Here is a 23,811-nt window from a genome sequence, read left to right as displayed (position 1 = left end):
ACCATGCTCTCGTGTGTCTGATGTAAAAAATGATCTTCTTATTTCAACTGTAGCCTTTTAGATACACAGATAGAAACCCTAACTTTGATGTGATATTTCACGGGCGCACGTGTGTGTGTGTGTGTGTGTGTGTGTGTGTGTGTGTGTGTGTGTGTGTGTCTACAGAGTGATGTCATTCTTCACAAAAACACTGTATTGTAAATGAATGTGTGTTTCCAGCAGAGCTGAACATTAACTGTTAGAGAGATTGAATCCTCTGCTGGACAGAATATAATATTCTGCAGATTCTGTGTGATCTTCACTCTTATTATTCATTCATCGCTGCACAGGGAGATTTATTTATGTCATCCTACCCATCAAAACACACACACATTCTTGTATATGTGGTTTACGAAGATTCCCCATAGAAGCATAATAGCGTTTAGGGTTTTGACAACATTATGCAACACTCTTGACTGCAACACTACAATCTAAATTGTATACATATACTGTAAGTACCTATAAGAATGATGCTTATGTTGTGGTTTTTATTGGTTTTTATACTGAACAAACTGTAGATTCTATTCCTTAACTCGAAGTGTTTATATAAAATACCATTTAGTATGTTTTTTTTAGCCATTTGGATTACATGGACATAGGAAGTGTTTATGTTGTTATGTAAATAATGGCATCATACACATTGTGCTCTCATAAACTACATACACACATGCACACACATTTATAAAAATTACAAATCATGTACAGAAAATCTCAAGAAATTACATAAATAAAAATGTGTATTATTTCATACATACTATAGGCATAAGCATCAAAGATAATTACAGTAGTTACATATGATATAGATAGCATTGCAGTCAAAGTCACCTTAACCAAGAACAAAGGAGGACAAGATCAAGTTGAGTTCACAACCACACCAGCACTTCTGCTTTACCTTTAAAAGTCATCATAAAGTAATATTGCAGATGTGGTTTTATAGGTAAGAATTCTCCTTTGCATAAATTGTGTTCATACATTTTGACACAATCCTGATGGAATTTATCAACGGTGTGTTGTTGATAAATGATTGCCTGTCAGATTATGACTGCTCTCTTTCTTCTGTGTGGTTGGGTTTTTGAGTTAGTTGGGGTTAGGGTTAGGATTGAGTAATAACACAGCGGTCTGAATGAGAGGAGTCATAATCTGGCAGAGAGTCAAAACTCAGCACAACAATAACAAAAGCACTTCAATTATAAGTCAGTTGCTGGCTACATTTGAAGCGGGATATTTTACATCAAATCACATTAATGATCTTAACTTGCAATGCAAACAGTGCATCAGCAATTTAGTGACATCTCCACCGTGGAGCCATCGGTCTTGAAATAATATCCTGAGACCAAGAACAAATGTGGTCAAGACCGGGACAAGATCAAGACCTGAGCACTGTGTTTTAAGTCAAGTTTAAAAAGTTTATTTGAGCTACACCTAGTTGGTTATGAATACCAAAAATGCATACAAATGTATATGTCTGAATATATATCCTCAAACTTGACTATATGTTAACAAGCACTGGTGCACAGCAGACATGTTGTTATTCAAGTATGTAATACCACAATGCCTCAAATGCCAATGTAAACCCCTCATATTGTCAAAATGTGCAAGTAAATCCTGGTGATGTAAACAGTCTTAACCCTAACCACATACATGTGATAAGATGAGAGTTCCAGCACATTATTTGTAGGCCCTGTTTTAAATAAATTTTGGCAGTGGGATATGTGGGATGGAAAAGCATCACTGAAAACCCTAATAAGTTGACTGAACTCATTTAATTAAAGGGACAGTTCGCCCATTTGCATTAAGCTTTGTATAGTTAAAAACCCAGTCATGTTTTTGAATGGTCGTGCATCATTCCCTCTGTTTCCCCTGGGACAGCAGAAATATGGATTTCAGTGTTGCACTTCCTTCTCTCAATGATGCAAAAATCATAATTTTGCATCATTAAAAGAAGGACGTCCAATATCTTTGTAGAGGGGATGAGACTACAAACACTCCTTTTCTCGGTCAAATAGGCACCAAATTCAAAATTTATGTTACATTTCGACTACAAATACAATCCACTTTTAATAAAGATAAATGTTTCCACAGGTGAAATGCTCCTTTAAGTAAACCCGCTGCCTCAATTCAATTAAGTAATGGGTCTCCCAAAAACTTCACTTAACTTGGTGGCCACATAAACTAAAATGGCTAATTCACCAAACTTGGAGTTTTTACAGTGCACCCAAACAATTAAGTTCACTTGGTGTTCATAAAGACTGACCTTAAATTGTCATTTAACTTTATAAAGCATCATGTAATAAACGCTATTCAGGACTGACTCTGTGTCAATGATGAATGAGTGAACTTCATCTTTCACAGAAGCACAAATGGCACTGTTCACATGTATCTTCATTATAGTGGAGAGAAATATATAATAAATTGAATGTGGTGCATGCATACTAAAGGAATCACTGATCACCAGAATGATGACAAAAAACTCTAATTTATAACAAAATGGACCATCAGTTATTTTTCTTTGACCTTAATGAAATAATTCAAAATTTTCATGCGCAAGGGCTTATGTGTATTCCTCACCACATTTTAAACTGATAAGTTTAAGTTTATTGGAGTTAAATTTTTAAGTTTAGCCTTTGTAAGCTATAAAATGAACAAGATAGTTAAGTTATAGATCCGTAATGCAAAATTGAAGTCATAATTGCTCAACTTTTTGAGTACAAACAGCATCAGGGCTTTCATTGATTATAAATTACTGCTTTCAAGATCACACTAAATTAAGGTGACCAGATTTTTTAAATGAAAACCGGGGACATTTCCTAGTTAAATGGTGAAAATATCATTAAAATCTCATTTTTTGTTATCTATGAATTAAAAAATGGGGACAAAATGTTTTTTTTTTCGTTTTCTTTTTTTATTGTTGTGGGTTCACTGCAAAAAATGACTTTCCTTCTACTTAATTTTTTGTCTTATTTTCAGTACAAACATCTAAAAAATCTTTAAACAAGATGCACCTTCTTGATAAGCAAAATCCCCCAAGAAAAATCTAGCCTTAAGACAAAAAAATTAATTTAATTTGTGCTTAAAACATGCAAAACATATTTTTCTTGAATTAAGTAGTGGTAGTTTTTTTTTTTTGCTTGTTTTAAGCACAAATTTGATATTTTGGTCTAAAAATTAGACTTGTATTCTTAGGTCATTTTGCCCATCAAGAAAATGCATCTTGACTTAAGAATTTTTGTATTTGTACTGAAAACAAGAGAAAAATACAAATAAGAAAGGTATTTTTGCAGTGTTTCTAATTCAATTAATTGAACAATTTCTGTAGCCTAAACATACCTACGAGACATACCTCATCAAAACTGACTTCAAATGTACTACTTCAGCTGATTTCATAACATTGTAAATGTGAAGAACAGAAGGACTAATGCAAAATGTAAACATATTTAGCCTAAAAACAAATGCTCCGTAACATACTGTGATCAGTTCACTTCATTGGTTTATTATTTTAATTTAACATGAGTAGTTAGTACCTTAAGCCCCCATAACTTTAACTGTTTTCATATCTTATGATAACTTGATTGATGATAATGATGCTTTCTCATGTGTCTTGTTGTAAATTCTTCATCGCTAAATCAGTGGCGTGCGCAAGTAATAAGTAGCTCGCGACCTCTCTGCTGGTAAAAATAATCATTACATGATTGCTCCGGTCTGGTACTACAAACGCTATGTTGAGTGGGTTTTTCAGTGTATTTGCTGGTTGTTTTAGACATGCTGTAAAACGGGGACATTTCCTAACCCTAACACAAAAACGGGACTGTCCCCGGAAAATGGGGACGTCTGGTCACCTTACACTAAATCAAAAGACAGCAAAACAATCAGGTTTTCATTTCTAATCACATTTAGACTACGTTTACACGTGGGCGGCTATTTTCAAAAACAGACATTTCAACCTATCCGGTTCCAAAAATAACTTTGTGCACACATTTCAGTTTTCAGAAAAGTGTTCAATCTGTGTACGTATCCGTGTGTATATGCCATCAAGAGCATGCCAAACCTGTAGGTGGCGGTGTAACGAGAATCTCAAGCCCACATAAGCCAATAAGAATCCCGACAACAGCAACAAATCACTTCTTGTTCCTCTTTTGAACAAGGTCGTACATTTACCGTAGGTGCGAGTTCTGGCGCATACTGTGACGTTGGCTGGCTAAACATCCGTTTGTCTCAGTTTACATGCAACTGTGCAAACGAAGATTTTCCAAATCGCTACTTTTTCCAAATCGCTACTTTGGCCGGAGTTTTTATAAAGAATCGGTTTCAGAGGCGAGTTCTCCGCCAAAATAATCAATAAGACAATATTTATCAATGCAATGTACAAGTACATGTCATCCAGTCTTTAATATAGAAATAGTGTGTGTGTGTGTGTGTGTGTGTGTGTGTGTGTGTGTGTGTGTGTGTGTGTGTGTGTCAGGCTGCACTCCTTCTGCTGGCAGCCCATAGAGCCTCATTACAAGAAACTCTGCAGTGACTGTGAGATAGTTACAGACAGAAACACGCATGCACGCACGCACGCACGCACGCAATAATTTGAATGTGTTTCTAAACCTTGCAAATGTTAACATTCAAGCCATTTTAACAATTTGAGGGCAAGAAGATGTTTAACTGATCTGTTTTTGTGCACAAAGATGCACATACATACTAAAATGGACACACACTCATAAGTGCACACACGGAAACAGAAGGACACATACACACAAAAGTATCTTGAAATACCACAATCTTGGCAAGTATTCCCATAAAAACACTCAATTATGTCTTAAAGTTTAGAAAAAAATCTGATGTTTCAGTATACCTAAAAACTACTGTTTATTTGTAACTTTTTTCGGTTGTAATTTAGAGGATTTACTTTAAAAAAATCTAGGAAACAATTTCCATTTAGAAAAAGCTATTACATAAATTAAAAGAATTGTAAAGTAGGCTAAACACAATTATCAGCCACTTTAATTTTCTAAGTAATTATCTGAGATGCAAACATCAAGAATCAGAGTATGAATCTCAACAAAGAAAATGATTTATTCATGCCGCCGTGCATGCTGTGAGTCCTGGATGAGAAGTAATGGCAGCATGAAATTCTTCATTTAATCGTCACCATTGTTGAGATTCATACGCTGATTCTTGATGTTTGTGCATCCCAAATGCACACTGGTTAATTTTTGTCCATAGTTCCTAAAAATCCTTAATGCAAAACTGCTGTGAGAGTGATTTTGACAAAAAAATAAACTTTTCATAAGAGGGTAAATCATTAAATTAAGATGAAAATCTTACCAACCACCAGAGAATTGCACAAATAATAAAAAAGAAACTGCCGGGAAGCTTGAAATAAACGTGACATTTTGAAATAGAAAGACAAAATAGTATCTGTTTGTAAAACATATTTATATCATGCCAACTTTAATTACAATTTTTTTTACAGTGTATTTCCTTGTTTGTTCTTATTTTATTTTCCATATTTCCATTTATTTGTTGATCCAAAAATTATTTGATCCATGACTCATAAAATGTAATGTAATCTGTTTAACCACTAGCCTATATTGTCATTTAAGAGTAGGCATTATGGTCCTCCACCATATTTCAACAAGGTTCACTCAGTTTAACATTTCTTGCCTCGTATACGTAATGTGAAACATGATATCAGCCTCTTAATGAGATATCACCAATTGTTGTTTTCCTCATTTTTGTAGGTCACTTTGGATAAACTGTTTGCTAAATGCTTGAATGTAAATCATTTAAAATATAGCACAGATTTTTTTCCCACTAAGTGAACAAGCTGTGTTCTGACCATTTAAATTATCTTCACAATTATTAACCGCCGCTATTTTGGGGTGAAAATGTCACCAGCACAGAGAAACAGAATGGCAACAAAAAAGAAGTCAAAGTGGAATAAAAGAACCCAATCCACTGCAAAAACTACCAGGGTCACAGTACACGTCTCACATTTCTTTCTTTTTTTAGCGTAAAAGTAAACTTAATTCTTTTTAGGAACTACACCCAATAATAATGATTTATGGATACGAAAATTAACCATGTTTTTACTACAGTTAAAACAAACAAAAATCATGGTTAGTGTAGTAAAACCATGCCTTTGCTGATAGTAATCAATACACAATTTTCGTAAGGGTGACAGATGTGCGGAATTCATTTATTTATTTTTGTATGTTTTGTTATTATAAAACAATACTGCAGAAACTGTTTTCTTTCAAGCTGTTATAATTCTGTTATTCGGTGTTGTCAATGCATTCAGCTTCTTTCTTTGGTCAACAACAACCTTAAAACCTTCAAAGTCCTTTGTCAGTACCCGATCCGTGCCGCCTGTCCAATCTGTTTTGCGCATGCGCATAATTGCGTAGTAGAAAACGTCATCATTTCACTGTGCGATTGGTACCACGCATGCGTTGAAACACTTTACGGCCAAGCATAACAACTGGCAGCGTATTTTTGTAGGCTACACTTTTGTGTAGTTAATAAAGACTCTTTTTAAACATATTTAAATGAAGACTTTTTTTAAAGACATATTTAAATGAAGGCAATTATCCGAAACCGCATCCCAGCTAACATACAGCGGCTAATGGTTCATAATCGTTAAATCACTCTAACCAAAATGTCTTTCAACAGAATAATAAACAATATACAATAGCAGCTGCAAATGTATTATTTTCAGTAAACAGAATAAATATACAAATCCATTTACATTTATCAGATGCATTTAACCAACGTGACTTTCAGTTTACACTTTTTTTCTGTACCCATGCAAAAGTTATCTATAATTTTTTTTTACCATAATTTGCAGTAAAACCACAGTAAAAATAAAATCAACCATGGTTTATTAATAAATAAAAAATAATCATGCTCTTACAACAGCATATAGAAGTGCATTTTAGTAACCACAAACTTTACCATGATTTAAAATAATATGGTTACCACAGTTTCACTCCAGCATTACTATAATGTTACTGTAGTAGAACCATGGTTACAAAACCTTGGTTTGAAATAAGATATGCAGTTTTACCATAATAAAACCAATGCATGTTTCAAGGTTACAAAAAATCCCTTAATCAGTCTGAGGTAACAGTGACTCACTGAGGAGAATGTTCTGGAAACAAAACAATATTAATTTCACAATAGCTCTAAGTTAATACAAGTCATGTGTTTAAAGTCCTGTTCAGTTAAAAGACAATTATTATTATAGGGTAAGTTGGCAGAATTTCAACCCACTTTGTGTTGTTACAATGTCTGTAATTTGAAAATGAACCATTTGGATGATGCAAAACATCATTTTGGCAAAGAATTGTGGATAAAAAAATGGGAATAAATCAGCACAATTAACTCAAGAATAAAGAGGAAACATTTTCTGTTCAAATGTTAGCATCTATTGTATTTGTAACAATATAAAGTGGGTTAAAAATCGGCAAACTTGCGCTTTGGGGCAGTAATTACAATATTATATTTGGCAATTTTGTATGTCCATCTATTGTTGCCATCGTCTTAAGCCTCTGTGAGTGTTGGCATCATCTGAAGTCTTCACAAATGAAGCTGGATCCAAAAAGGAGCTTCCGTAACCTCTAGTAATTTTAGGATGTGTATCCTGATGGGGAAAAAAACAGGAAAGGAAAATTAGAAGGATGAGGATTACTGTGGTTCATATTATTTCAAGCAAAAGCTTATGTGCACTTCTTATTTCATCACTGGAGAACAAGGTCATAAGATGTGTATGTGAATGCTTGGCTTAGAAGAGGTGTTTTTCTTAATTAAGACTGGTAGAGTTTAGGAGTAAACTCTTAACTGTTTTTGTTAAAAAACAGTTTAACTGTTTTTGTTAAAGTGCAACTATGGTCTGATTCACTTTTTTGCATTTCCTTTGGTGTGTAAGTGTGTATTAGTAAATGTTAACGATATGCTAAAGGTATAAACCCCAAAGTAAACGATGACACAAGTTATTGCCTCCAATGTAAATATCTTTTATTGGACTACAAACACACGGATTGTAGGCAACAGTTTACTTCCTGGGATTGGTGATGTAGCCAAGACCGACATTATCATAATTCTTCCCACTTTGGCCTGTAAGTTAACTCCTGTTAGCATTGCGAGCAATTTTTTTTAAACATGGTAAGGAGCGTCACAATGTACAGATTAGCTGGTCAATTAGGGACACAGAGCTTTTTAAATCAATGAGTTCTGTACAAAATCAATGCGTTTGAGGAAGGAGGGAAATCTAAACCTACAAAAATGTACGGTATGTGGAAAATATATTTTTTTTACTAGAAACCACGCAAACACATTGTATTATACCAAATACACAAGATAACGTTGTTTTTTTAGCAATGAAATAGGTGCATTTTCAATAAATAAACCACAACCTTAAACCTTTGAACAGCAATGTATTAGTTTGAGGTTCTACTTACTAGTCATAGGATTCATAGCACCTTAGAGAAGTTTTCTGACAGGTCTGCTTCAACTATGCTGCATAGCCATCAGCATGGACAAACCTACAAACATAACATTTAATTTGTCACAAAGCAAACAATAGTATGCAGTTCGAGATTCATTAAATGGAAACAACCAAGAGCAGATGTAAAACACTGAAAAGAAAATAATAGTATACAAAAGATGATTGTCTGAAAAATGATGATTTATTAATTTATTGATTTATTGGTCTGTCTGTCTGTCCACTGTTATCTCAACTAACTTACCATCTACAACGAAGTGGTTGGCCACCCGCATGACTCTCTTCCAGTCAACCGCGACATCGACATCCCACTTAGTAGGTACTGCCGAAGGGCAGCATGAAATAACTACTGGTCCATGTTGGTCCTTTATACGAATGACTAAAAAAAAAAGATATCTTCACTCACCATATGCTGCTACAATGTTAACACATAGATACAATGATGAAAGACTAAATCAAATTAAATAAACTTTATTTATATTGCACATTTTTAATGTGACATGCACAGACAATGAAAGGGATTAAAACAAAGATGACATGACGAAACAATAAACATAAATAAGATAAACAGATAGAGATTAAAATACACCCCTACTGGAAAATCCATCTAAAACCAGCATAAGCTTTAAGGTGGCAGTAGCTGGTTTAAGCTTGTCCTCCCAGCCCGGCAAAGCTGGTGGATCAGCTGTCTTCCAGCCTGACCAGCTTAAACCAGCAAAAAAACAGCTACCAGCTTATGCTGGTTTTAGCTGGATTCTCAGCAGGGAAACCAAACACTTGAAATTATGAAATGTAGTGGAGTGAAAATTATGATAATATACTTTAGAATGTATGTTTTCCGAAGTAAAACACTGATTAAAAAGGAATACTTAAACATTTAGTTTTATGTAGAAAGTAAAATACTTAAGTAGTGTCCACCTCTGGTATCAACAAGGATTGTGGTTTACATGTCACACGAATCTAGTCAGGGCCAATACACCATCAAATAAATGTTAGTTTAAACACTCGAAGTTTTCAGGTAACCGGACACACTGCATTTCATTGTAAGCCTAACCAGCCAGCTAGTCTAGCTAACTACTACATGATGATATGAAATACTGTATATTATGTCTTAGTGACCTTGTTGTTTATGCATAAAGACGCCTGTATATCTGCATTAAAAACTTTTGAACGAACATTTCCGTCACTTACCTTAGCCTCCATATGTTCGCCGGTGTTCTTATATGACGCATTTCTTCACTATTTTTAAACTCCGGTTGTCGCGCATGCGTAGAACAGATCAGGTTGGGTCGTAAACTGTCGTAAAACAAGTTGAGCTTCTGCGCATGCGCACAATTATGCGCATGCGCAAAACAGATTGGACAGGCGGCACGGATCGGGTACTGACATCGGCTGAATCCCAAACCGCCTACTTCCATACTATATAGTATGTAAAAAGCGCTACTTTGCGTACTATATAGTATGGAAGTAGGCGGTTTGGGATTCAGCCATCCTTCTGCACCAACCAACCCTTTACTCGGACGTATATCCGGTGCGCGGCGCTCAATGATGACGACACAGGAACCGAAAGTGAAGGATAGTTCTAGAAAGAGCCGCGACTGCATGATACAGACAAACAGCAATACTACAACGAATTTTATTGCGATAAAGTAAATTGACTGTCTTGAAGTAACCGCAGTTATTATCGCGGAACATTATACCGTATCGAGAACATGACGACCATCGATTACAGTGTGTGGGATCACATCGAGGTGTCTGATGATGAAGATGATACACATCCGAATATAGACACACCCAGTTTATTTCGATGGAGACACCAGGTACACAAACACACATTCACAAATATACACGCACAAAGTTGTTTGATTTGTAGTGGCAGTCTTTCATTGTTTTCATATCAAAGTAAACTCTTACACTGTGGAAGCGAATCACATTTTACACTCACTGTATTCATATCAGGACTCAAATAACTGTGACAGGGGTGTGATTCTTCCGGATAAATCCGGAATTCCGGCTTTTCCGACCTGAAAATGAGGCTTTCGTGAATCATGCAAATCCAATTTTTTGTGTGTGCGTGTGGGTGGGGGTTTGCAAGGCTCCGTTATAAATAACTGCATATCGCTCCGCATTAGTCTATTTATTTGTCACGATGGAACTTCATTCAAAGCAGAGCTCACCAAAGAGCTTGCAGTCAGATCTCCGGTGTGTGTTGTTGGCTGCGAATTTAAAAAAACATGCGTTTGCCAACAAATAGTATGAGAGAAACACATCTTTCACTCTCAACCAAACTAACAAACTAGCCAATCAGAAGTAGAATGGGGAGGAGTCTTTGAGGTGCGGCTGAGGTCCGGCTACAGATGCCGCGCGGCCGCGGTGAAGTCGTAACAAGTTACGTTGTCAGCAGGATGAAGAATACGTTTATGAAGCCTAGGTAAGACAACCTAATTGATAAAGGACCTAAATCAGTGGCGCTGGGCATGAATAGAAGGAATAGGCAGAGACAAACAGCATTTTAGTATTAAGAAAATTAAGAGAACCCGCCAGGTGTTTGCTGCTTTGACAAAACTGTCCGTTTCAAATCAGCTAATGCCAGTAATGTAAATATCAGATTTCTCAATCGAGGTGAAATGCTGTCTCGCAATATCAATATAAAGTTGCGTTTGTGTCAAAACGTTTGCTTGCATTATTATTCTGTAATCACTTACGTTAACGCACGCATATAAGTTACGGGAATCAGATCCAACGTCATCCTGACGAACACACGCATACGTTTGCTCCTCTTAATGGTTTGTGAATCTGGCAGTAATGCTTGTGATTACAGAATAATATAATGACAAACACACACATTCATGGATCTGGTTTGCCTGTGTACGTGTGTGTGTGAAACGCGTAGCTCGACTGTGCCAAAAGAACTATGCAAAAGAGAAATGCACTTGACTTTTGAATTAAGTAACAAATGTTGTAATCAATAATTAATCTGTATTAAATGCCCCCACTAATTATTCTATAAATATTAAACATGTTTTGACCAATAGCGAATTCCATTTATCAAATTGTGTATGTGGCTTGTGTGCCTTATTATTACCATATGCAATCAAAGATTTTACTAAAAGGGCATACATTTGTTTAGAAGAACATACAAATCCTCATAGATCTAGTCACTTATTTTTACTCTCAAAATGCACCACATTGATGTATTTACTTTTAAATGCACAAAATTATTTTGTTCAGTCTGATGCAGGGGCAAGGCTACATAATGGTCAGGGTGGCACTTGCCCACGCATTGACGATTGACCACTCAGATCGATCAACTTTGAGCCCAAATTATATTTCAACTGTATTTCATTTTATATAAATGTGTGTGTGTGTGTGTGTGTGTGCGTGCGTGTGTGTGTGTGTGTGTGTGTGTGCGTGCGTGCATGTGTGCATATGTATGTCGCTACAACATGGTAGGTGTGCTGTATATTTTCCTGCTTTTTTGTCCTTTGCCAATCACACCTATGCTGTGAGAAAATACCAAATTCATAGAAAGGAGCCCACATAACATGGAGAGACATTTCATTACTCCCTAACCATCTACAAAGTTTTTATGAATTGTATTTTAAATCACATCTTGCAATGGCTCTGCGAAATGAACATATCATCGGAAAAACAAAAAGTCTTTATTAATTGTTAAGGCATGAACGAGCACGTTTTCTCCCTGAAAACAGCTATTGATGATTTTGAGCATGAATCCACCAAGTTTTATGCGGTCTTTCTAGATTTCCGTGATGCATTCGGTTCACTGCGTCATGGCATTGCGATTAAGGCTTTGGACAGATTAATCTTCCCAAACCCTATATTAATATAGTTAAGGATATCTACAGAAATTTCCTTTTCCTGGTAATCTGTGGAGACCAAATAACTAACCCAATGCAACTTAAAACCGGCATCAAGACCGGCTGCCCATAGAGCGCAGTAAACTTTATTCTAGCCCTCAAGTGGATGTTCCTCTGATCCTCCTCGGGCTTGTCCGTCCGGGCTTATGCAGATGACGTCCAGGTGTCATCTAGGGATGAGAAAGCTCCCCCATGCTGTGTGTTTGTGTGTGTGTGTGTGTGTGTGTGTGTGTGTGTGTGTGTGTGTGTGTGAGAGAGAAAGCAGGAGAACGAGGCAACATTTTTTCTGTTGTATTGGTTTGTCTGGCAAATTAAAGTTTTAATTCAATTTTATACACATTTTTGATATGGATGAGCAAATGCTTGTGTCTCTCTCTTCACGTCAGGCTCGGGTGGAACGGATGGAGGCGTTCATGAAGAAGGGTGAGGACCTAGAGAAAAGTCTGGCTGAGAGTAAGAGGAAGCTGGCGGAGGTTCAGCGTCGCATTCAGGAGCTCAACGTTGCCTCCAGCAAAGAAGAACTGACCAAAGCTCAAGCCGAGGAGAAACAGCTGAAGAAGGAGGAGAGATCGTGGCAAAAGAAATTGGATGAGCACCGTTCGGAGGAGAAGAAGATGCCCTGGAATGTAGACACGCTCAGTAAGGAGGGATTCAGTAAGGTTAGGTTACGCTCAGTTCTCACTAAAGTATCAAATCTGTCATCGTTCTCTCTTACTTGTACGTTCACGTTAGGGCCGTGTATCATCAACAATTTCCTGTTACGATAGGTATACCGATTCAAGGCCACGATACGATGCACATCATGATACAAGACCAGTTTGAATTACATTTTTGTTCAGAATTTAGTCAAATTCTCATTGTCTGTTTATTGTACATTGAATAAGCAGTGTTGTAACAGTTGAGTTTTTGCCATTCATTCGCTTTTGGGGTAACTCGTAGATATATTTAAAGGGGCGGTGAATTTGTCAATTTTATTGTTTTATACTGTTGTCTGGTGTCTACTTATGATGTTTGCGTGGTTTTTACATTCATTCAAAAACATCAAAAGCAATAAGTAATAGGCTATTATGTAACATGGATTAGTGGCTGTCTGGAGAAATGGTTCGTTTGAAGGGGCGGGCCACACTGAAGACCTGGACGTAAACGCCCACTGCTATGATTGGACAGCTTCATTACCCGTCATTACATGTGGGAAATTTTTTTTAAAACATTAAAGTGCCCATCTTATGACTGCTTTTCCACAAGTTAAATAGGTGTATGAGTTCCATAAAGCATGTTTCAAAAGTTGTTTGCTCGAAATAGCTTGTAGGAAAAGATTGTTACCCATCTCTAGTAGCCTTTGTTTCAGGGCAGTTCAGATTGTGGCATTTTGAGGTGGTCATTACATATTTATGAGCTGCTGCTCCTTTGATCACGCCCACTACTAACGTCATGTGCGCGTGCATAGTGATATCATGAGCAGTACAGACCATACTGTGTTATTATTTTATATATTATTATTATTAACGGTTTATGTTGCCAACAGACAAATCATGCAGAAAAGTATCACTAATAAGTACACTACAGGAGAAGAAACTCATGACACACAATGATTCCAGAGTTAATTGTGATGTAGCAGTTTCAACAATACACTCGTTTTCCCTGTACAATGCTAACATATTCCAGTTATAAAACATTTTCAAATGCATTATTTTCGCAAATTACAGTAATTAAGACCCGGCGGGGGATGTATACTGCTTGTGGACCGCGTGCTAATTGGTAGAAGCTAGCAGGAGCCAGGAGGTTCGGACCGTAAAGTTATAAGAGGCTCGGGGGTACGTTAGCCTCATCAGAAAAGCCGGGGCGGTAAGGCCCGGTCTCGGTTAGTTTGGCAAAAAACTTTTAGTTTGGCAAAGCACTATTACTTAGTTCTTGTAGAATTGTAAAATAAAGCCGTTAAATGTTTTTTTTTTTACTTTCGAAACCACGCTGTAAACTATCTAGCCTTCAAAAATATCTATATAGCCTACGGTTTACAAACAATTTTAACATCACTATACATTTAAAAGGTATAATTTACGGGATTAGCATCAATGTATGATCTCTGCTTTGAGATTCAGATGCTCTAGGATCATAAATGTAGTATTTTGTGACAGAAAATGACAACATGCAAAATATAACGTGACTTCTTACCTTTTGTGTTGATACAATGCTCGCGAATCGAATCCAGTCTGTTTCAGATGTGTGAATGATCCATGAAAGTCCAATAAAATACATTCAATGACAATTTTTGTCCACAAATGCGTATAATCCGTGAAATATAGATACATAGTCTGTTGTTTACATCAGATTTCGCATGAAGGTCTTATCGCCTACAATCTGATGATTATTTGCGTCGTAACACACTGTATATGAGATTATACTTTAGGTTCAGATAAACACGCGTTAAAACTTTGTTTTTAAAAGTAGGCGGGAGTATAATCCATAATATCCAAATAGCGCTGTTATTTTAGTGAGACATGATAACAGCAGGGTATCAGCGAAGTGACTGACTGCTCTGTGCTCTCTCTAGCTCCCTGGTGGGTGGAGACCTGCGAGTGGGGTGGTGGGTGGGAAAATTCAAACTGAATGTGACGAAACGGCTAGTTACGTCACAACGGTACTGAGTTTGAACTCGCGCAATCTGAGACTCAAAGCAAAGGACATTCAGAAACCTGTATCTCACTCAAAACAGCATGGATGGATTTTTTTTCCAAGTTTGTATGTGTGTGGGAGCATCAGAGACACAAAATAACACCCCAAAACCCAGAAAAAGTGAGTTTTTCATAATATGGGCACTTTAATGTGTAAAAATAGCAGCCGAACACATATATGTTTGAGCCACAAAAGATTCTGGGTGCTAAAGATGATACACATAAATGACAATATGTATGGTAAAGTCGAAACAAAACTTGAAACTCGACGTGACTACAGTGCCGTATACAACACAGTAAGTGTGCATCAGAATCTAAACTGCGGCTGATAAATCCTTATCAATAACTTTGCATATTTCCATTGTGCTTGTGAGGTTGCTTTTACATTCACGTAATGTTAAATACCACAGTTATATGATAAAAAATAAGCTTTGTTGAGTGTTTGACCTTTCAAACGCAACTTGCCTAAATTACCGTATACAACACAGTAAACGGGCATCAGAATCTAAACTGCGGCTGAAAAATCCTTAGCAATAACTTTGCATATTTCCATTGTGCTTGTGAGGTTGCTCTGACATACACGTAACGTTACATATCACAGTTATATGATAAAAAAGCTTTGTTGGGTGTTTGACCTTTCAAACGCAACTCGCCTAAAATACCGTATACAACACAGTAAGCGGGCATCAGAATCTAAACTGCGGCTGATAAATCCTTCTTTATCACTAACTTATTTCTACCGTTAAATTACAGTCGTGTTGTTAAGTGTTGTACCTTTATTAATCGTTTAATGTTTTTAGTACATTAAAACAGTCAAACATACGTGTTTAGACATGGATGTTACAACAGGACATATTAAGCAATCTCTTCTAACAAAGCAATAGTGAAACGCAGTAACTTACAAACTTACAGTGTATACTGCTGTGTCATTTTTGTCAGATCCAATATTAGCATCAACTTCTTTACGAATGAATCCGTCTACACAAAGTAAACAAACGCGAGCTGGAACTTCTTCAAAAGCAAACTTTATCCACGCATTTCTAATGTTGAGCCTCCGTTATACAGCGTCTGTGTTATAGACCTTCCACAACCGAAAATGCGTTTCCATGGTTACTTCAGATCACCGTGTCAAAATAAAAGTCTCTCAGAAAAAAATTATTTAAAAGTCATTTTGGTTACATTTGGCAATCTTTAAAGACATGTTTACTTATTGTTGAGATACACGTGTGTCACGCGAAGCTGTGGGAGGGGCTACAAAAGTGGTTCATTGTATTTGGCTATGGGGAGGTGCTTTAATTCTACTTTGACGTCATATTTTTCTAATTCCACACTGGCTTGTAATACTGGCTTAGTGCCAAAAACGGACGTTTTCAGTTCTGAAACTTGAAGTATGTTCATTTAAGTATGATGACCTCTTATATAACAAATTATCAAGTTAAAATTGAGTATTTGATTCACCGCTCTTTTAAAATTAAGTTAGGACTTAACTTATGTTTTTTTAAAGCAGTTTTACAAAGATAGTGCCTTACACTAGGCATTATATTTGTCTCTCATTTAATTATTTTATATCTATGAGTTATGTTTAAAACATGCAGTCAGACTTAATACTATTTAATAGAAATCAGATCATTAATGTGACAGCTATAGTTTAAAGTATCTCTTCTCTAGATGTACACTTTTCACATGCAGCTCTTTGTCGTGTTTCTTCTTGAATGCGTTTTTAGTTTTAGTTTTACTGTCTATCTTGCAACACACATTACACAATCATTATTATGTTTGAAATGTTTTGCCTTTTTTCAGTCAGGGTTTTTAGACAACATTAAAACGTTTCCCGATGCAGCACATATTTATATATTTCAGTAAAAAACAGTTTGAAGAGTTGATAAAACACTGACCCAATTAATGATGTTTCTCTTATTACTACATGAAGGTTAATCAATGACGACAGAGGAACTTTTAGATGAAATTTAATGTAAATACAAAACATTATTGGTGTCTGTCTGACGGTCCCGTGTGTTTCTCAGAGCGTTGTCAACGTAAAGCCTGAAACGAAGCAGGAGACAGAAGAGGAGAAAGAGGAAAAACATAAAACCTTTGTGGAGAAATATGAGAAACAAATCAAACACTTCGGTGAGCTTCTTTTATGTGTTTCACTAACACTTTCAAACCAGTTTGAGTAGAACTTTTACAAATGGACAATACAGAGATGGCATTATAATCTAAATATAGTCTGAAGGCATTCAAAAAAATCTCTAGTTGTTTGTGTTTTAAAGGTATAGCGGTCATCTATTCACCTGTTTTATTGAGGTACTGTTTGGGAGATACACAGGGACCTCCTCTTCATCATCTGAGACAGTGTACAGAAGTGTGTGTGTGTGTTACACAGAATTGTGTTGTACTGTTTGTTTACTGCAGCTGTGTGTGTGTGTGTGTGTGTGTGTGTGCAGGTATGCTGAGGCGCTGGGATGACTCTCAAAAATATCTATCTGATAATCCTCACCTGGTGTGTGAAGAAACGGCCAATTACCTGGTGATCATGTGTATTGATTTGGAGGTGGAAGAGGTAATGTGTCTGTAATGTGTATTGTTCTATCTGTGTGTCTCTGTGTAGGGCTGAGTAAAAATATTGAATCTCAGATTTTAATCGGTCTTCATTTCATCATAAGCATATAGATTCAGAAATCCTTGAATCGATTCTTAATGCATGAATCGGGTGCTTTACTTCAGGCGGGGCTCGTGAGAATAGGTTACGGGGCTTGAGGGAGTAACGGACCCGCATGGTTCAGTGCTACATTGTCACGAATGTTTGTCATCAAAGCGTGCACCGGCAGGCCGCATCTCGAGGCTCTATGCTTCAGTGCAAATACTGAGTTCATGTTTTCTTGTGCTTGAACGGACATATGTACACACAGTTATTTCAGAATATATACGTAGTCTGTTGTTGTGTGAATGTGAACAATTCAGAAGGTAAACGCATGCGTAAAATCTTTATTGCATGACATGTAGGTCTTAAAGTGACAGCACACCAAATCAATTCCATGTCTGCCAGACTAAACATTTCAATGAAATACCGATAACTAAAAGATAGTGGACTCAATCAAATTGATATAAAAAAGAATCAATTCGCCAGCCCTATCTTTTTTCGTCAGTATGTGAGCTGTATGATGTGTGTGTGTGTTACAGAAACATGCTCTCATGGAGCAGGTGGCCCATCAGACCATCGTCATGCAGTTTATTCTGGAGCTCTCCAAGAGTTTAAAGGTGGATCCGCGCGGCTGCTTTCGTCAGTTCTTTGCCAAAATCAAGGTGTGTGTCTGTATGCATGTCGAGTGCTAAATTTATCAACTATGTGTGTGTTTCAGTGGAGGGAGCATTGACCCGTGCGTGTGTTTTCTTTTTAGACTGCAGATCAACAGTATCAAGATGCCTTTAATGACGAGTTGGAGTCGTTTAAGGAGCGCGTTCGGGGCCGAGCGAAGATTCGCATTGAGAAGGCCATGAAGGAATATGAGGAAGAGGAGCGTCAGAAGCGTCTGGGTCCCGGCGGTGTGGATCCTGTGGAGGTGTATGAATCTCTGCCTGTGGTAAGAACGCAAACTACATAACTCGGTTCGAGTGCACTGAGCTCATTCAAATCCAGAAATTGTGACGTATGTTTTAAATAAAAAATGTCTTTATGTATTCCCTGTGTGCGTGCTTCACAGTAGGAGGTTGATTAAACTAACTCTTATCAGGTGCCCCCAGAACTGACACGATCAGAGTAAGCAGGTTTTAGGTTAATCAAGAGAAAGTTCAGGGTTTCACTGATGGTAAATTAATACACCGCAAAAACATTTGCTCATGCTTGATATAACAACATCAGAACGCATAGCTGCGTAGGGGTACATGACTGTCAGTTATATAAATGATACTAGTTAGATTACGCACATTCAATTGAAATTAGGGATGCTTCGATCGATTGGCCGCCTGTGGGTATCGGCCGATAAAGGCATTAAATGACTCGATCGGTGCTCGGTAAATCTGCCGATCTCTTGAACCGATCTTTCTATTTACTTTTGTCATCAAAAGGTTTCTGAATGCGGCTGCAATTAGAGACATTTTTTAGCGCTAGTGCTGCAACGGATCTCAGTTGATCCATACAGATCACAACCCACGGTTTGGTTCGCATGTGATTTGCGGATTAATAGGCAAATTTAAAAAGGGAAAATGTATCATTTGTAAGTGTTTTAAAGGTTTGCAAATGTTAACATTCAAGTGATTTTAAAGAGTTTAACTGCAAAAAGCCACTATAGTGAGCAGTTTACTTTACACACAAACGCACGTGCGGTTGAATGCGTCCGGTCCAGCTCGAGTCAGACGTAATCATCCTTCAAAGATCAGAACTCTTGATGTGTAAACTTCAGAGAGTTGTGCTTCTCTCTCTCATACTGTAGTCCTCAATAAACTGAGAGATATGCACTTTGTGCAGTCTGTGGTCTTAAAAGAGACAGTAACCTCAATTGACCTACTTAAGTCTGTGGCATTAATGTTAATCAAACAACCCAAGACAAAGAGAAAATCACTTCTGAAGCTTTAAAAAATAATAATTACATTTAATTAATACAATGAATGCAGTGTTATTATTCATTTGATTTTTGTACCTAATGATTTTAGACCTTACTTCATGTGCAACTTTGTTCTTTTTTTATAAATGTATGTAATTTCTTATTAGATTTTTCACATACTTTTTTTTGCTGATCTGAAAAATTATCCGATCCGTGCCTCAGAAACCGTAATGTGATCCGAACTGTGAGTTTTGTGATGCGTTGCACCCCTACATAGCGCGAGCATTTTTACAAGCCATTGCTCATGTGCGACGTGTAGATTTGGATTTCTGTCTTTGCCTTTACAGAGATATGTGTATTTTCTATGAGGACGCGCTCCGGTCAACAGCGCGACGCATCTTCACATCCCCATTAAACAGCGTATACAACACATATCTATTGCAGACAATTGCATCCTCATGTCAAAAGTTTATTATATGCATGCGTTTTAAAGTGTTGAGCATTAAAACTTTCATTTTCCTCACAGCTGCTCTCGTCTGCTTCACCCGCCGCGCGCGCGCACACACAGCACCCTGTCATCAGTGCACGTGAACAGAGCGATCTCTGTCAAGTCTTAAAGCTACAGTAACCTAATTCATCTCTCAATAAAATTACTCTCTGCTCTTCACTAAAGAACTGTTGTACTTCATACGAATGCATGTATATTTAATTCATACAGTAAAGACTGTAAAGTGTTTTATTTTCATTACTTTTAAGAGACATAAACCTTTTTAAAGAGATATTAAATATCTCTTTGCAGAATAAATATTTGTTGTGCTTATTTATTTGATTCTCGATTAAAGGCGGAGTCCACGATGTTTGAAAGCCAATGTTGATATTTGAAATCACCTAAACAAACACGCCCCTACCCCAATAGAATCTGGACCTTCTGTTGATAGACCCACCCCACTAGGGTTGTGCCGATAGACGATAGTATCGTGTATCGACGATCTTCAGACATATCGCCAATGGAAGGCTTTCATGGCGATAGTCACGACGATAGTTTGCGAATGGTTATTATTATTATCATCATAGTTTTATATTAACACCCACAATGCATGCTTTTCCTCACATGAGGGTTTTGCTTCACTTTACGTGGAGAGCTTGTAAAGAGAGAATTCCTTCTTGCACGTACCTGCACTTAATGCGCGCGTCTTGGTCTCCTTCTACCACTAAATCCAGCGCGCCGCGTCATGAGCAGCTGCGCTTCTCTCTGTCTCACGTGCACGCGCTCTTGCCTCTGTCCGAAGTCTAAACATAAACTAAAGTAGTAATCCTTATGTATTTGTTCAGTTTAATGCGTTTCATGCGAGCTGAGGCAAACGTTACTTTTTGTTTAAAATATGACACGCTGCATATTAGCGTCTCACTCTCGCGTACGTGCAGAAAGCTGCGCTCTGTCTGAAGTCAGATCACTAGGTATTAATCCTGTTTATGATATGCATTTCAAGGAGTTGTAGAAACACGTCCCTCGTGTTTAATATATGATTCTGTTTAAAATATGATAGCGTTCCGCTGGACCGATGCGTTTAAAAAGGCACCTCATGAGAGCACCACTGCTTGACACGCGTAGTCTTCTGCAACAGCACTAAATAAATGCATTGAATTGTTTATGTGCGCGCACGTGTGTGTGCGTGCGCAGATGCATGTTTTTACAGTTATTAAGTAATCATGATAGGGTTTTAGTGACGCGCTCGCATTGGTGGCATCAGGCTTGGGAAGGTTGCGGTCGTGACGGTGTTGCTCTTGTTTTTTTTGTCCACCCATCAAGTGACTTGTTATAATGGGTAAAAAATTAACAAATAAAAAAATGGGTAAACTACTGCCCCGCCCCCCGATAATATCGTGTATCGCTGATCTCACAGGCTGACGATAGGACGATCTGAAAATAGGGCATATCGCCCAACACTACGCCCCACACATACGCAACCCGGCAAGGATGTCGGTTAGTAGACACGCTCCTTACTGCTGATTGGCTATAAGTGTGTTTTGGTAGTCGGCCCGTCTCCTTTTCCAAAGCGTTTTTCAAACATCGTGGACTCCGCCTTTAAAACAATAATATACCTAATTACTGCAAGTAATATAACAAAGGCTACATCTATGGTATTACTTTATCTTGAAAAAATGTTAACAGTTACAGTCATCAAAGAGCTTGCATATCATCTTAAAAAAACGGTATCGGCCAATCACGAAGATAACAAATCAGTAATCTGTATCGGCTGCAAAAATCCTGATCGGAGCATCCCTAATTGAAATGCATGTGAAATTATTAGGGAAAGTGTTTCATATTAATATTTTAGGAGCCTTTTAAGATTTTTAATTATTTTAATTGTAAAAAGTGTACTCTATATTGGTCACCTTACTAATGAATTGGAAGTACAAATAGAACATGGAGACTCTTTAAATTGTATAATAATAATAATAAAATATTTTGGCAAGAATTTAATTTATAGTAGTTTTACATTTGTAGCGTCTTACAGCTGAATGAGAAAAGTTTAGTGGAATTTTTTTTTTATAAAACCATCAAAACCTGCCGATGAGAGCTACCAGAAATGTGCTACATACATTTGAATCCTCTTTGAAGTGCTTGATGGTGTGGCATAGAAATAACACAATTAGGAATATAGAAACTATGCTCATTTCTGCCCTCTGTAGGCTTTTGACATCTGTCTGTCGCAATTTGTATTTCTAACTTTTATTGTTGTTAACTTGTATTATGTAAGGAATCCGGTCCTCAGAATTATTTGAAAATAAGGTTACCACCTTGGGTGTGCATTATAAACAATAGGAGCATAGCAATGATGCACATTTCAGTATGTGTGCAGTACAATCATTTCCCTAAACATGAATAAAATGAGACTTCTGTTGGGTGGACTCGCCAGACTTGTAGTAGAGAGACCCAGTCGTCTAGCTTTCACTAATTTGGCCTTTGTCAAAGTCACTCATTATTTTGCAGTTGGATCATTTTGTTCATACAGTACTGAAACCAATACCTTATTGGATGAAGCCTACCGAAATTTTGTGACCTTACTGTCTGTTGCTCCAAACCCAGGAATTGCAGAAATGTTTTGACGAGAAAGACATTCAGCTGCTGCAGGACACCATCAGCAAAATGGACCCAACGGTTAGTGTAAACCACTGCAATCTTGAATAACAACATCAAGTGTGATTCTTGTATGGTGATTGTGTGGATTGGTGTGATGTTTGACTCCGGTGTGGTGATTGTGTCGACTCTTGCAGGAGGCAAAATACCACATGAAGCGCTGCATCGATTCAGGATTGTGGGTACCAAATTCGCGAACAGACGAGGAGGCCGATAAAGATACGGAGGAAGGAGACGAACCACAATATGAAGCGCTAAAGAAGGATGACCAGTGACCGTCAATCAAGCATCATCACTGTGACCCCTGACCCCGCCTATGCTTGCATCCTTTGCAACCACAAACCGAAGTCATTGCTGTCATTGAGGATCAAAGTTTGAGCCCCCATCTTCTCCTGTATTATGAAAAAGTCCAGAAGTAAGAGTGCATATGCGACTAATGTCAAACGTGATTATTTTCTGTTAGCTTCGACTGCCTGCTGCTGTCAAAGGACTGATGGGTAATTTTACCGACAGTAACTAATCCTGATCTTTGACCCATGTTCTCTTATTTCATTATTTTATGTCAGCTGGTTGTTATAGTTTAAGGAAACGCGACAGGGTCATGGCCAAAATGAGTGTACATTATCCTGATCATTATATGCCTACTTATTAGATAAGCGGTTAAAAACTAACAAAACAATGATGTGAGTTTAAATGCATATAAACAGAGTTTGTTTGGCTACTTGTTTAGTAGTAGTTGCATCATAAACAGTTTTAATGTCATATTGATAATTCACTGCATTTATGTCTTCAGAAGCACAGGTTGTGTGTGATTTAGGTGTCCCCAGTTTGTTCAGAAAGACGTGCTGACGCTTGTGTAGTAGCAAACATGGGTAATATTTGAGAGGAACGCCAACTATTAGTTGACGTGAGATTGTATTTCATTCAGATGATCTTTTCTTGGTTAGTGCTACATGTAGGGTTTATGTTGCAGAATAAAAACATGGGGACTGTGGGAGATCCTTGAGTGCTGGTGCGTTTATTCATTTTGGTGACATTGTTATTC

General features: G+C 37.3%; 1 protein-coding gene and 1 long non-coding RNA gene across 2 annotated transcripts; one reads left to right on the top strand and one right to left on the bottom strand.

Moving 5' to 3' along the window:
- Positions 1-6,891: 6,891 nt before the first annotated feature.
- LOC129445864 (uncharacterized) lies at positions 6,892-9,868 on the bottom strand. Its single transcript, XR_012361815.1, has 4 exons — positions 9,722-9,868; positions 8,775-8,909; positions 8,487-8,570; positions 6,892-7,669 (listed from the first exon to the last, which is right to left on the bottom strand). It is a non-coding gene; the product is annotated as an uncharacterized lncRNA (long non-coding RNA).
- Positions 9,869-10,072: 204 nt separating this feature from the next.
- On the top strand, positions 10,073-23,765 carry cdc37 (cell division cycle 37 homolog (S. cerevisiae)). Its single transcript, XM_055203970.2, has 8 exons — positions 10,073-10,350; positions 12,795-13,067; positions 17,105-17,210; positions 17,528-17,643; positions 18,264-18,386; positions 18,482-18,664; positions 22,716-22,787; positions 22,904-23,765. The coding sequence occupies exons 1-8, from the start codon at positions 10,243-10,245 to the stop codon at positions 23,039-23,041; spliced, it is 1,119 nt and encodes a 372-aa protein (XP_055059945.1). The 5' UTR covers positions 10,073-10,242; the 3' UTR covers positions 23,042-23,765.
- The last annotated feature ends 46 nt before the right edge of the window (positions 23,766-23,811 follow it).

Source organism: Misgurnus anguillicaudatus, chromosome 3, assembly GCF_027580225.2.
Source record: "Misgurnus anguillicaudatus chromosome 3, ASM2758022v2, whole genome shotgun sequence".
Classification (NCBI taxonomy): Eukaryota; Metazoa; Chordata; class Actinopteri; order Cypriniformes; family Cobitidae; genus Misgurnus; species Misgurnus anguillicaudatus.
Note: the sequence above shows the minus strand (reverse complement) of the source record. Positions and strands in the feature narration are given on the sequence as shown.

Excerpts from the sequence above, each read along its gene's own strand:
- cdc37 (XM_055203970.2), top strand. The coding sequence starts at position 10,243 with ATGACGACCATCGATTACAGTGTGTGGGATCACATCGAGGTGTCTGAT. Across the intron at positions 10,351-12,794 it reads TATTTCGATGGAGACACCAG|GCTCGGGTGGAACGGATGGA; the intron begins GTACACAAACAC and ends TCTTCACGTCAG. Across the intron at positions 18,387-18,481 it reads AGTTCTTTGCCAAAATCAAG|ACTGCAGATCAACAGTATCA; the intron begins GTGTGTGTCTGT and ends TTTTCTTTTTAG.